The 13,903-nt window shown below is 44.6% G+C and overlaps 1 protein-coding gene across 1 annotated transcript in view; it reads left to right on the top strand.

Moving 5' to 3' along the window:
• Positions 1-10,876, top strand: part of myt1la (myelin transcription factor 1-like, a) — a 51,819-nt gene extending 40,943 nt beyond the window's left edge. Inside the window, 11 exon segments of the mRNA XM_046291992.1 lie at positions 339-460; positions 584-652; positions 820-882; positions 2,311-2,394; positions 4,888-4,963; positions 4,965-5,110; positions 5,264-5,355; positions 5,471-5,574; positions 5,872-6,015; positions 7,004-7,066; positions 8,083-10,876. Coding sequence (XP_046147948.1) covers positions 339-460; positions 584-652; positions 820-882; positions 2,311-2,394; positions 4,888-4,963; positions 4,965-5,110; positions 5,264-5,355; positions 5,471-5,574; positions 5,872-6,015; positions 7,004-7,066; positions 8,083-8,223 — 1,104 coding nt within the window. The 3' untranslated portion in view covers positions 8,224-10,876.
• The last annotated feature ends 3,027 nt before the right edge of the window (positions 10,877-13,903 follow it).

Below are 13,903 nucleotides of genomic sequence, written 5' to 3'. Positions count from 1 at the left end.
GCAATGTCAGATTAAAAAGCTTGAAGTTGAAGGGGTGTAGTCGTAACCGTAATTGGGCTTGCTAATAAGGCATGGATGAAACATTTTCAGGGGGGGCATGAGCATTGAGAGTGAGGGGAGAGGGTTTCTTCGGGATTGCTTGATACCAAGAAATTGGATCTTGCTGAGTAATTGAAAAAATTGGGATGTGAGATGTGTGGGACGCGAATATGAGTATGAATTGTAATCGTGTGCTAATTGAAAAAAAAAACATGTAGGATGTGTGAATATGCCAATGTTATGGTCATAGGCTACATGATGACATGATGTAGTCTTCCTTTTTTTCATCCCTCCACCAGGTCGATGACCTGGACCCATTCCAGGACCTTCTGGATGAGCAGCACTATGGAGGGGACGTGACCATGCCCAGCCCCAAACATAAGTACTCCGCCTGCAAGGAGGGCAAGAAGGAGCTCATCACGTAAGACCAAAACAAGCTTATTTTGTCATCCCCTTTTAACTACTTGAGATTCATTATACCCGCTTTACCTAGTGACCATTTTCCACATCTGATGTTGTCATTGTATGTCTGTGTGTTCTCTAGTCTCTCAAACTGCCAGTTAGCTGACAAAAGCATCCGCAGTATGATGACAACTAATGCCCAAGACCTCAAGTAAGCATAACCCCTATTTATCCAGTGTCTCTGACAGAGACAATTGTGCATTCTATATTTTAGTCTTTACATAGCCTAGCAGACCAACAGCCTGACAAGTGTTGACGCTGTCAGCTTTGGTATTACCCAGTACCCTGTAGTCACTCTCCTTGTCCCCTCTGTCCCAGGTGTCCCACTCCGGCATGTGACGGGTCTGGACACATCACTGGGAACTACGCCTCGCACAGGAGGTAGCTTGCAACCCATCATAATGACAAAAAGCCACGCAGGATATTCGGCAGCCCCTAACATTTCAGACTGTAGAAGACAGTGATGCATAGATACATATACCGTATATTACCTATTTTGTAGTGCATACCTGACATTTGTATGGATTGTTTAGACTTCTCTGTTTTCAGTATCACTGAGCTCTGATAGTCATTCGTTACCGTATATGCATGTACGCTACCATTCAAAAGTTTGGGGTCACTTAAAAATGTCCTTGTTTTTGAAAGAAAAGCACTAGTTTGAGAAACAGATGACTTACAAGTCCTCAACTGTCAGCTTCATTAAATAGTACCCGCAAAACACCAGTCTCAACGTCAACAGTGAAGAGGCGACTCCAGGTTACTGGCCTATTAGGCAGAGTTGCAAAGAAAAAGCCATATCTCAGACTGGCCAATAAAAATAAAAGATTAAGATGGGCAGACACATACACTGGAGGCCAGCATCCCGGAGTCGCCTCTTCACTGTTGACGTTGAGACTTTTTTGCGGGTACTATTTAATGAACCTACCAGTTGAGGACTTGTCAGGCTTCTGTTTCTCAAACTAGACACTCTAATGTACTTGTCCTCTTGCTCAGTTGTGAATCGGGGCCTCCCACTCCTCTCTCTATTCTGGTTAGAGCCCGTTTGCGGTGTTCTGTGAAGGGAGTAGCACACAGCGTTGTACGAGATCTTCCGTTTCTTGGCAATTTATCACATGGAATAGCGTTCATTTCTCAGAACAAGAATAGACTGACGAGTTTCAGAAGAAAGTTATTTGTTTCTGGCCATTTTGAGCCTGTAATCAAACCAACAAATGCTGATGCTCCAGATACTCAACTAGTCTAAAGAAGGTCATTTGTATTGCTTCTTTAATCAGGACAACAGTTTTCAGCTGTGCTAACATAATTGCAAAAGGGTTTTCTAATGATCAATTAGCCTTTTAAAATGATACACTTGGATTACCTAACACAACGTGCCATTGGAACACAGGAGTGATGGTTGCTGATAATGGGCCTATGTACCCCTATGTAGATATTCCATTGAAAAGAATATCAGCCGTTTCCAGCTACAACAGTCATTTACAACATTAACAATGTCTACACTGTATTTCTGATTAATTTTATGTTATTTGAATGGACAAAAATGTGCTTTCAAAAACAAGGACATTTTTAAGTGACCACGAACTTTTGAACAGTAGTGTATAGGTTACATGGCTTGTCTTGAAAACAGCTGATACCAACTTTACAGAGCTGTCATTCAGAGATGTGATTTGTCTTTTGATGAACTGCAAATGTACTGATGTTGTACTCATACTCTTAAGATGGTAGTGAACTGCACAAGACCTTTCCCCTCTAGTCTGTCACTCATACTCTTAAGATGGTAGTGAACTGCACAAGACCTTTCCCCTCTAGTCTGTCAGGCTGTCCACGGGCGAAGAAGAGCGGGATCAAGATACTGCACAGCAAGGAGGACAAGGACGACCAGGAGCCAATTAGGTGAGGGTTGGAACGGATAGTAGTATAGCATCTTGGTGAGTTCGTGTAACGCCCGTCGGACGGAGTGGACCAAAGTGCAGCGTGGTACGTGTTCATGATTCTTTATTAAATCCGAACACCAAACAAAACAACAACAAAAACGTCACGTTCCGTAGGCCACGCAGAGCGAACAAAAAACAACATCCCAGAACCTAAGGTTGCAAAACAGGCTGCCTAAGTATGATCCCCAATCAGAGACAACGATAGACAGCTGTCCCTGATTGAGAACCGTACCCGGCCGAACCTATAGGTGGGGGGGGGTCCAGGTGGGCATCTATCCACGGTGGAGGCTCTGGTGCGGGACGTACCAGAGGCCGTCGTTGGAGGCTTCGTGCCATGGATCATCACTGGAGGCTTCGTGCCATTTATCATCACTGGAGGCTTCGTGCCATTTATCATCACTGGAGGCTTCGTGCCATGGATCATCACTGGAGGCTTCGTGCAGCAGGTACAGGACTCACCAGGCTGGGGAGACACACAGGAATTCTGGTCTGTGGAACAGGCACCGGACTCACCAGGCTGGGTAGACACACAGGAAGCCTGGTCCGTGGAGTAGGCACCGGATACACTGTGCGTAGAGCCGGTGCAGGATATACTGGGCCGAGGAGGCGCACTGGAGGTCTGGAGCGTAGAGCTGGCACCTCCCTTCCTGGCTGGATGCTCACCGTAGGCCGGCAACTGTGGGGTGCTGGCACAGGACGTACTGGGCTGTGGATACGCACCGGAGACACAGTGCGCAGAGCCTGCGCAGGATATCCTGGGCCGTAGAGATGCACTGGAGGCCAGGAGTGCTGAGCCGGCACCATCCGTCCTGGCTGGATGCCCACTCTACGCCGGTACCATCCCGGGCGGGGTTCTTTTTTGTTAAGCTGTTTTCAGGGCATTAACGTTAAGAATCGTGATGTCATCAGCCTTCGAGATTCTGAGGGAGCCAGGTGCTGACGTTTTTTTGTCCCGGCCGATGCGGAGAGCTGGGATATAGCGCACCGGGCCGTGAACGAGCACTGGAGACACCATGCTCTCCACCGCATAACACGGAGCCTGACCAGTACCACGCTACCCACGGTAAGCACGGGGAGTTGGCTCAGGTCTATAACCTGACTCCACCAATCTCCCCATGTGCCGATTCTCGGGCTTCTGTGCTAGCCGTGTCCCCTCGTAACGCTGGGCCCCTTTTCTATCTGCCTCCACCTGTTCCCATGTGAGGCGATCCCTTCCGGCCAGGATCTCCTCCCACGTCCTGGATCCTTTGCCGTCCAGGATGTCCTCCCATGTCCAGTCCTCCTTACCACGCTGCTTTGTCCGTTTGTGGTGAGATGTTCTGTAACGCCCGTCGGAAGAAGTGGACCAAGGTGCAGCGTGGTCCGTGTTCATGATCCTTTGTTAAATCCGAACACCAAACAAAACAACGAACGTCACGTTCCGTAGGCTACGCAGAGCTAACAAAAAACAACATCCCACAACCTAAGGTGGAAAAACAGGCCGCCTAAGTATGATTCCCAATCAGAGACAATGATAGACAGCTGTCCCTGATTGAGAACCATACCCAGCCAAAACATAGAAACACAAAACCTAGAAATAAATAACATAGAATGCCCACCCAAATCACACCCTGACCAAACCAAATAGAGACATAAAAAGGCTCTCTACGGTCAGGGTGTGACAGTTTGTCAACATACAGATGTAGGATCTTAATTTGAGCCAGGAAAATAATCCCGCAGCAACAGGAAATGTGAATTATTATGTAGATTATAATTATTGGACATTTTTGTATGATTTAATACATTTTTTCACAAGGGCAAATCAAGTCTGGCATTTTAAAGTGAAAAGTACAAACTTTAGAAGCCTTTTTAAACCTTGAATACACTGCAAGCAAAATTCTCAGCAACAAAAGAGTGATCTAATTAAGATCCTACATCTGTATTCTCTTGAAGTCATGGTCATGCATTTCACCTCAGATTCTCTACAGCCAGTGTAGTACACCTAGTGGGTACAGTACAGTAAAGGTTACCTTTCCACCACTTAAGGAATGCGATAATGTTAAGCGCATATGACCTTGCCGCAAATCAATTAAAGTTCACTATGTGTCCTTTCACCAATCACTTCCCAATCTCTGCACAGCTGTTGCTGCCACCTCTATCCCTGCGAGGTTCACTGGATGTACCATCATCATTAACATTGCAATCATAATTAACACTGACCTCTCCACTGTCGGGGTGGAGCGGCCCGCAGACACACTGTGCTAATTCTAATCAGCCCAAATGTCACTCTGAAGGACAATGTAGAACCACGGGTAAATGTCTTTTAACCGGAGACCGTTTTCATTAGAGTAGCTAATCTTTTTCTAGTTGTCTTTGTATTGTGTGGATGACATTTACCAGGGACAGGTGTGCTGCAAGTGAGGAGAGCGTGGTCGTGTCCTGACTGACCTTTGTGACCCCCTTCTCTCCGCAGGTGTCCAGTCCCAGGCTGTGATGGACAGGGTCACGTGACGGGGAAATACGCGTCTCACCGCAGTGCGTCGGGCTGCCCCCCTGGCGGCCAAGCGGCAGAAGGATGGCTACGTCAACGGCTCCCAGTTTGCTTGGAAGTCCGGGAAGACAGATGGCATGTCGTGCCCTACCCCGGGCTGCGATGGATCAGGACATGTCAGCGGGAGCTTCCTGACCCATCGGAGGTGGGTGGCGCTCTGCATGGCTCTGGTTTAGATGAGCAACTGTGTCTAAATGTAACCAAGTACTGGATCAATAATGTAAATTATGGTTGAGACCAGCAGGGTTGGAGTCATATGATTTTATTCACCAGTAGTGTATATTCCTTTTTTCCTCAGTCTTTCTGGTTGCCCCCGTGCCACCTCAGCCATGAAGAAAGCCAGAATGACTGGGGTAGAAATGTTAACGATCAAGCAACGGGCAAGCAAAGGTAATAACCAGGCACAAATACCAGTCAGAATGGCCCTTGACTATGCCACTTCCTGGTTTTATCAAAACATATTCAAGCTGAATCCACAGTGCATTCTATGTTTCCCCTTTTCTAGGAATAGAAAATGATGAGGATATCAAACAGCTGGATACAGAAATCAAAGATCTAAACGAATCAAACAATCAAGTGGAATCAGACATGATTAAACTTAGGACACAAGTAAGATTCGTGCATTACTTAATCAAGATTAATTCATTAATTATTATAGGGCAATCAGTCAAGCTAGTTTTGGGCAAATTCTGAAACAGGTTGATGGATTAAAGCTGAGATCAAGTGCATTTAACTTGATTTTGATGTCTCACCCCCCAAGTGACTGTGATATGACTAGCGCAGTACATTTTTAAGGATCCATAAGAAGTCCCTCAGTTGTCAGACAAAACCCTCTGTTGTCAGTTGTCAAACAGTCAGTCACTCTGGTTCATCAACTTCCATGCACTTTTGTCTCTCCTTTCCCAGATCACCACTATGGAGACTAACCTGAAGTCCATAGAGGAGGAGAACAAAGTTATTGAGCAGCAGAATGATTCCCTACTGCACGAACTAGCCAACCTCAGCCAGTCTCTCATCAACAGCTTAGCGAATATCCAGCTCCCACATATGGTAAGTACCATCACAACTTAGCTTACAACAGTTACTGTCGGACAAGCACTGTATCAAGTCGAACTAAGATGCCATAGGAATCAAGAACGGGTTCATGGGGAAATAGGACGTGAGGTTAGGTAAAAAGGCTATGTTGTCACACTTGAAAGCATGCCAATTTGACGTTCCATGATTGCAAGTGTTGAAACCCAGGGCCATATGGAGTAAATTAGTCAACATGAGTGAAAACAAGACATGGTCATATCATGGTAGTGGCTTATTCCACTCATTCTACCAAATTGGATATGTTTATTTCCATATTGATTGTTTGTTGATGCCATTTAAACAGAACACATCAAGAATTCGGAAAGAAAAGTACATCTCTTAACCTGTTATGTGCTTAACAAATCATTGCAACACAAGGGCCGACTGCAATGACCCAGTCGGGTTGTTTCATCTGCTGCTTTCTGTTTGTCACTTGTTTTCTCAGCAGTTCATATGCTTCTGTGCTACAACACTTCCTGTAACAGACTAATAATCTAATCTAATAACCCCCCCCCCCCCCCCCACACACACACACACCCCCCTGCTTTGTTTCAGTTGAGAAATAAATCATGGCTGCCTTGACGTGTCATGTGCCTGTATTATCCAATTACAGCTCTTGCGTATGAAAGAACAGGGCTGATTGGATATTGCTTGATTTAAAAGGCACCAAAGTTGCTTAGTAATGAATGAGATCTCTCCCTCTGAATATGGCTCCCTGTTGTCTGACCATTAATGTGAGGGGATCACGTTTTACTAGGGTTATAAAGCATTTTGCTAGCCTGGAACCATTTCTGTTTGTGTTATAGCCAACTGCTATAGTCATTGTTATGCCAAACATCATGAAAATAACTATTAGCAAGAGAGCACAAAAATATCTGCGACCAGGCTAGAATTTTGCTCCCTTTTGTACAGCAGGCTAATAGAATTATATCTATCTCTATTCTCTTCACACCTCTTCCTGTAGAAACCGATGCCACAGAAAGAGGCCCCAGTTAAACATAGCTGCTGTTTACAGATGCCCCACAGAGTAAGAGACTCCTTTTCATAGTCTAATTATTATCCGTTTCTTCTGCACTATCATCTCCTCCCTTTAAGTCTTCCTTCTATACTCGTGAACACTCCATACATGTTGCTGCGTTATACTACGATTCAATGGTTTGATCATATTTAGAGAGACGTTTTGTGGCTTCTTAGAATAATTTTGTTGCTGACAAGGAAGTGGCCGTGATGGAGTAACACCGCGAGCCATATTTCCACAGTTATAACACAGTCACAGTCAAGGAAGCGAGTGTGTTCAGTCTGCTATTGCATATTCAATGTCTGTCTGTCTGTCTGTCTGTCTGTCTGTCTGTCTGTCTGTCTGTCTGTCTGTCTGTCTGTCTGTCTGTCTGTCTGTCTGTCCGTCCGTCCGTCCGTCCGTCCGTCTGTCCGTCTGTCCGTCCGTCCGTCTGTCTGTCTGTCCGTCCTGTCCGTCCGTCCGTCCGTCCGTCCGTCTGTCCGTCTGTCTGTCTGTCCGTCTGTCCTGTCTGTCCGTCTGTCGTCCGTCCGTCCGTCCGTCTGTGTCCGTCTGTCTGTCTGCTCATGCTACTGTTACAGTGTGTGCACCTATCTGAGAAATGCCTCCCACAACTCCTACATCTCACTAGCTGCACACATTACATTAGTTTCTTTATGCGATGTCAGTCATGATTTTGTCTCCATAAGATAAGCATCAACCATCATGCCTTCTATGAGTTGCTAAAATCAACCTACACTGACGTTGCATGTTTTGGAGCTGCATTAGGTCCACTGTAGTGTACGTAGGACTATGTAAATGGTTACATTTTATGAAATTGATGAAGTATTGTATACACGTAGTACACCCCCCGTGCCCATACTGCCCTTACAATGTTTGCAGCTGTCAATGTCCTTCCCTGAACAATTTCTCTTTCCCTTCCCTTCCCTTCTCTTTGAAAGAAAATGAATTGATCATCAATATGAAACCCGACTGAATCTGATTGCGTATGTACCATTTTCCTCATTGGAGTCTTTTTCCCCTCACAGGAGCCAATGAATGAACAAAACTTTGATAGTTATGTGAATACTTTGACAGATATGTACACCCATCAGGACCAATACCAGAGTCCAGAGAACAAGGCCCTATTGGAGAACATCAAACAAGCAGTGCAAGGCATCCAAGTGTAGTAGCCCATCTACCTGCGAAAAAGGCACTGTCAGAAGCTAAATCAAATGATGTTAAAGTGACGAAAAAGGGTCAAAAGAGAGAATGGATCAGGATTTGTTTTTGCTGCTGTAAATTACCATCATGTTTCTTTTATTACAATGTTATGCTCTGAGCTTCATGGTTATGATATTTTTGCCTTGCTTTAAAAATAGTTCCCGATGGCAAAAAAAGTTTAAAAGAACATACACGTTTTGTACATTTTCATATGACCTAATATAACGCGATGTACTGTTTATAGCTGCTAATGTATGCACATTTTTGTGTATATGTATTTATTAATTGTAAGCTTGTTTCATTCATTATTTGAACGCTTATTGATAAAAAAAAAGGACTAAACTGAGTCCCATGGGTCGGGAGCCAGATGAGGGCAATGTGAGGAGCAATCATTTTTAGATAAGCGTTTCTTTTTGTGATTTAATAGAATACAACAGAAAAGACCTTTGGTGTGAAGATTGTTTAATGGATGTAAATGTATCGATTTTTGTAACAATGTTTGAAAAAACTCTTTGTCTTCAGTGGTCTGTGTGGAGACTATTAATAATGTCTATGTTTAAATAAAGTACGAGAAGAAACTATGTATAAATATGACAAATTTCAAACATCATGAGACGGAAACTAAGTGGTGCAACTCCCATCATCTGGAATGGACTGTACTTCATTAAGTTAGAAATACATTTTTAAAAGTCTTAGTAATATGTGCTGTTAAACTATTTCCATTTCAAACACAGAGCGGGAGGACCAATGGCTATGGGAAATGTAGGAGACAATCTAGCGTTACTCATTTATTTTAATCGTAAATCTTATGGAATAGCTAGTAGGTACAACTTATCAGCAATATTGGTATAACAATGATTAAATCACTTGTTTAGATATGGGATGCAATCTATATAGAACAAAAGTTTGGGTATATGCAATTTCTTATAAATAAAATTAGCTGAGCTGATAAATCTTTTTACTAAATGTAAATGTATTAAGTTTTGTATAAATCTTTTAATACAATCATGTTTTCGGGATTCATCATGCGGCGATCAGTTCCAAAATGAAAGATGGATGAGTTTATGAGTTTCGTTCTCTCATGTTCGATTTTGCACAGGAACACCTTGGTTTTGATGTTTTTATTGACACTTAAAGGGGTACTTGAAGGGTCAAATTGATGGTTCAGATGTTTTCTAGAAAAGTTATCTTTATAAAGGCTGATTGATGCGCTGGACTTACAGGGTCAATGTCCCCCATTTATCGTAGTATATTATTGCACTGTCTTTGCGATCATGCATAGTATGTGTCTGAGCCACACAACATGACACGAGCTAAAGATTGCTTTTTGATTCTGTCCTAAAAAATGAATCTATCGGTCAAAAAAACCTTTATTGATATCTATTATAACAGCAAAGAATAACGGAAGTGATACTTCTAATAGTGGTCCACGATTTACTAGCGTTTCTATGATTGATGACAATTTCATGAGGAAATTGCTATCCCTTTCTATGAGACACCCTCAATAAATGTTTTCATAGTACTTAAAAACACCATTATAATGCAATGTGAGTGTCAATGTCAGCCCCCTATAATGCCACAACCTTTTAATCATCAGCCAACTGCAACAAATCTACCCTTACATAGTATTTACTAATGAATCATTACATTTCCTTTACAAATTGGCATAACCATGTGACATGCACTTGCTGAAGATGACTCTAATAATGGATTATATGTGTGTTCTTAATACAGTTTATTGTGCATGCACATCATGGGGAGTATGTCCCAATTATATCAATAAATAGATATCATTATTTTAATTTCAACGACTGTATATGGCAACTGTATCTAAGATGCACTGTCCTTGGAAGTAGCCTATAGTGAAGCCAAGGACTTCATTTAGACAGGCGGTCCAATTCTGATATTTTTTCCAAGTAATTGGTCTTTTGACCAATCACATAGATCTTTTCACACCAGATCTTTTCGGAACTGATCTGATTGGTCAAACGACAAAATTAGTGAAAGAAATATCATAATTGGGCTACCTGTCTAAATGCAGCCGCGAGACTTAGAGCTGAGTGAGTCAATTCAATTCAAGTTCAATTCAGACATCCCTTCTTGGTAGTCAACATGAGGGTGCTATGGGCTTAGCTAGTCATTGACCTGATCTCACACTCCAAAGCATCTTTTTGGACCTCCTACTAGACTTGAGGTCCACATTCCATATGACTCCACATGCCTGTGTCTAAAGCTTTGTGTCTGCAGCTTTTTGCCAATAAAGTAATGCTATAGATAGATCGACAGCTTGTACTATTTTCTTCAGTCAATTATTCTTACTGATACAAAGGAAATGGGAATTTTAAGCACAAATGTCCTACTCACCAACAGTCGGTACATATTGTAATAACAAATGTAAAAAGGTTATCTGTGATGATTTACATAGAGAACACTAACATGTCACATGCTAGAGTGCAGAAGAATTTTCATATGAATATCTGTGAATTCATCTATTGATTAAACTGCTACAATTACGATTTATTTTGAGTAATGCTTTGATGAAAGGATTTTATACAACATGAATTTCCTTCTATCCTTTCCCCTGTTCCTCTCTCTCCCTCTTGCAAACTTTCCAACTTCATTTTGTGGTCTTATTGGGTTCTTTCCCTCTTTCTATCCCTCTCTCTCCCCCTCCCCTCTCACTCTCTCGCTCTCTCTTCTCTCTATCGTTCCGTTCCTGCTCCCAGCTGTTCCTATTCCCCTAATCATCATTTAGTCTTCCCACACCCGATCCTTTCCCTGATTAGAGTCCCTATTTATTCCTTTGTGTTCCGTTCCTGTCCCGTCGGTTCCTTGTTTAGTATTCACCGTGCTGTGATTGTGTTTCGCCCTGTCCTGTCCTGTCCTGTGTTTTTTGCCTTCATCAGATGCTGCGTGTGAGCAGGTGTCTCTGTCAACTACGGCCTGCGCCTACCCGGCGACCTGCAGTCTGTGGCCGCTTCTCCAGTTATTCCCCTCAGACTAGAGGATTTCTGTTATTCCCTGTTTGGACTTGAATAAACTCTGTTTCTGTTAAGTCGCTTTTGGGTCCTCTTCACCTGCATGACAGAAGGAACCGACCAAGGAATGGACCCAGCGACTTCAGACGCTCGTTACACTGCCGTCAAGATCCAAGGAGCCATGCTCGGCAGACACGAGCAGGAATTGTCTGCTGCTCGCCATGCCGTGGAGAACCTGGCCGCTCAGGTTTCCGACCTCTCTGGACAGTTCCAGAGTCTACGTCTCGTGCCACCTGTTATTCCTGGCCTGCCGAGCCTCCAGAACCTAGGGTTAATAACCCACCTTGCTACTCCGGGCAGCCCACTGAGTGCCGCTCCTTTCTCACGCAGTGTGAGATTGTGTTCTCTCTCCAACCCAACACATACTCTAGAGAGAGAGCTCGGGTTGCTTACGTCATTTCACTCCTTACTGGCCGGGCTCGAGAATGGGGCACAGCTATCTGGGAGGCAAGGGCTGATTGCTCTAACAAGTTCCAGAACTTTAAAGAGGAGATGATTCGGGTTTTTGACCGTTCAGTTTTTGGTAGGGAGGCTTCTAGGGCCCTGGCTTCCTTATGCCAAGGTGAACGGTCCATAACGGATTATTCTATTGAGTTTCGCACTCTTGCTGCCTCTAGTGAGTGGAACGAGCCGGCGCTGCTCGCTCGTTTTCTGGAGGGACTCCACGCAGTGGTTAAGGATGAGATTCTCTCCCGGGAGGTTCCTTCAGATGTGGACTCTTTGATTGCTCTCGCCATCCGCATAGAACGACGGGTAGATCTTCGTCCCGGGCTCGTGGAAGAGAGCTCGCATCAACGGTGTTTCCCTGCTCCGCATCGCAACCATCTCCCTCCTCTGGCTTTGAGACTGAGCCCATGCAGCTGGGAGGGATTCGCATCTCGACTAAGGAGAGGGAACGGAGGATCACCAACCGCCTGTGCCTCTATTGCGGAGTTGCTGGACATTTTGTTAATTCATGTCCAGTAAGAGGCCAGAGCCCATCAGTAAGCGGAGGGCTACTGGTGAGCGCTACTACTCAGGTCTCTTCATCTAGATCTTGTACTACTATGTCGGTCCATCTACGCTGGACCGGTTCGGTGCTACATGCAGTGCCTTGATTGACTCTGGGGCTGAGGGTTGTTTCATGGACGAAGCATGGGTTCGGAACATAACATTCCTTTCAGACCGTTAGACAAGCCTACGCCCATGTTTGCCTTAGATGGTAGTCATCTTCCCAGTATCAAATTTGAGACACTACCTTTAACTCTCACAGTATCTGGTAACCACAGTGAGACTATTTCTTTTTTGATTTTCCGTTCACCGTTTACCTGTTGTTTTGGGTCATCCCTGGCTAGTATGTCATAATCCTTCTATTAATTGGTCTAGTAATTCTATCCTATCCTGGAACGTTTCTTGTCATGTGAAGTGTTTAATGTCTGCCATCCCTCCCGTTTCTTCTGTCCCTACTTCTCAGGAGGAACCTGGCGATTTGACAGGAGTGCCGGAGGAATATCATGATCTGCGCACGGTCTTCAGTCGGTCCCGAGCCAACTCCCTTCCTCCTCACCGGTCGTATGATTGTAGTATTGATCTCCTTCCGGGGACCACTCCTCCTCGAGGTAGACTATACTCTCTGTCGGCTCCCGAACGTAAGGCTCTCGAGGATTATTTGTCTGTGTCTCTTGACGCCGGTACCATAGTGCCTTCTTCTCCCGCCGGGGCGGGGTTCTTTTTTGTTAAGAAGAAGGACGGTACTCTGCGCCCCTGCGTGATTATCGAGGGCTGAATGACATAACGGTTAAGAATCGTTATCCGCTTCCCTTATGTCATCAGCCTTCGAGATTCTGCAGGGAGCCAGGTGCTTTACTAAGTTGGACCTTCGTAACGCTTACCATCTCGTGCGCATCAGAGAGGGGGACGAGTGGAAAACGGCGTTTAACACTCCGTTAGGGCATTTTGAGTACCGGGTTCTGCCGCCGTTCGGTCTCGCCAATGCGCCAGCTGTTTTTCAGGCATTAGTTAATGATGTTCTGAGAGACATGCTGAACATCTTTGTTTTTGTCTATCTTGACGATATCCTGATTTTTTCTCCGTCACTCGAGATTCATGTTCAGCACGTTCGACGTGTTCTACAGCGCCTTTAGAGAATTGTCTCTACGTAAAGGCTGAGAAGTGCTCTTTTCATGTCTCCTCCGTTACTTTTCTCGGTTCCGTTATTTCCGCTGAAGGCATTCAGATGGATTCCGCTAAGGTCCAAGCTGTCAGTGATTGGCCCGTTCCAAGGTCACGTGTCGAGTTGCAGCGCTTTTTAGGTTTCGCTAATTTCTATCGGCGTTTCATTCGTAATTTCGGTCAAGTTGCTGCCCTCTCACAGCTCTTACTTCTGTCAAGACGTGTTTTAAGTGGTCCGGTTCCGCCCAGGGAGCTTTTGATCTTCTAAAAGAACGTTTTACGTCCGCTCCTATCCTCGTTACTCCTGACGTCACTAGACAATTCATTGTCGAGGTTGACGCTTCAGAGGTAGGCGTGGGAGCCATTCTATCCCAGCGCTTCCAGTCTGACGATAAGGTTCATCCTTGCGCTTATTTTTCTCATCGCCTGTCGCCATCTGAGCGCAACTATGATGTGG

The sequence above is a fragment of the Oncorhynchus gorbuscha genome, linkage group LG12, assembly GCF_021184085.1.
Source record: "Oncorhynchus gorbuscha isolate QuinsamMale2020 ecotype Even-year linkage group LG12, OgorEven_v1.0, whole genome shotgun sequence".
NCBI lineage: Eukaryota > Metazoa > Chordata > Actinopteri > Salmoniformes > Salmonidae > Oncorhynchus > Oncorhynchus gorbuscha.
Note: the sequence above shows the minus strand (reverse complement) of the source record. Positions and strands in the feature narration are given on the sequence as shown.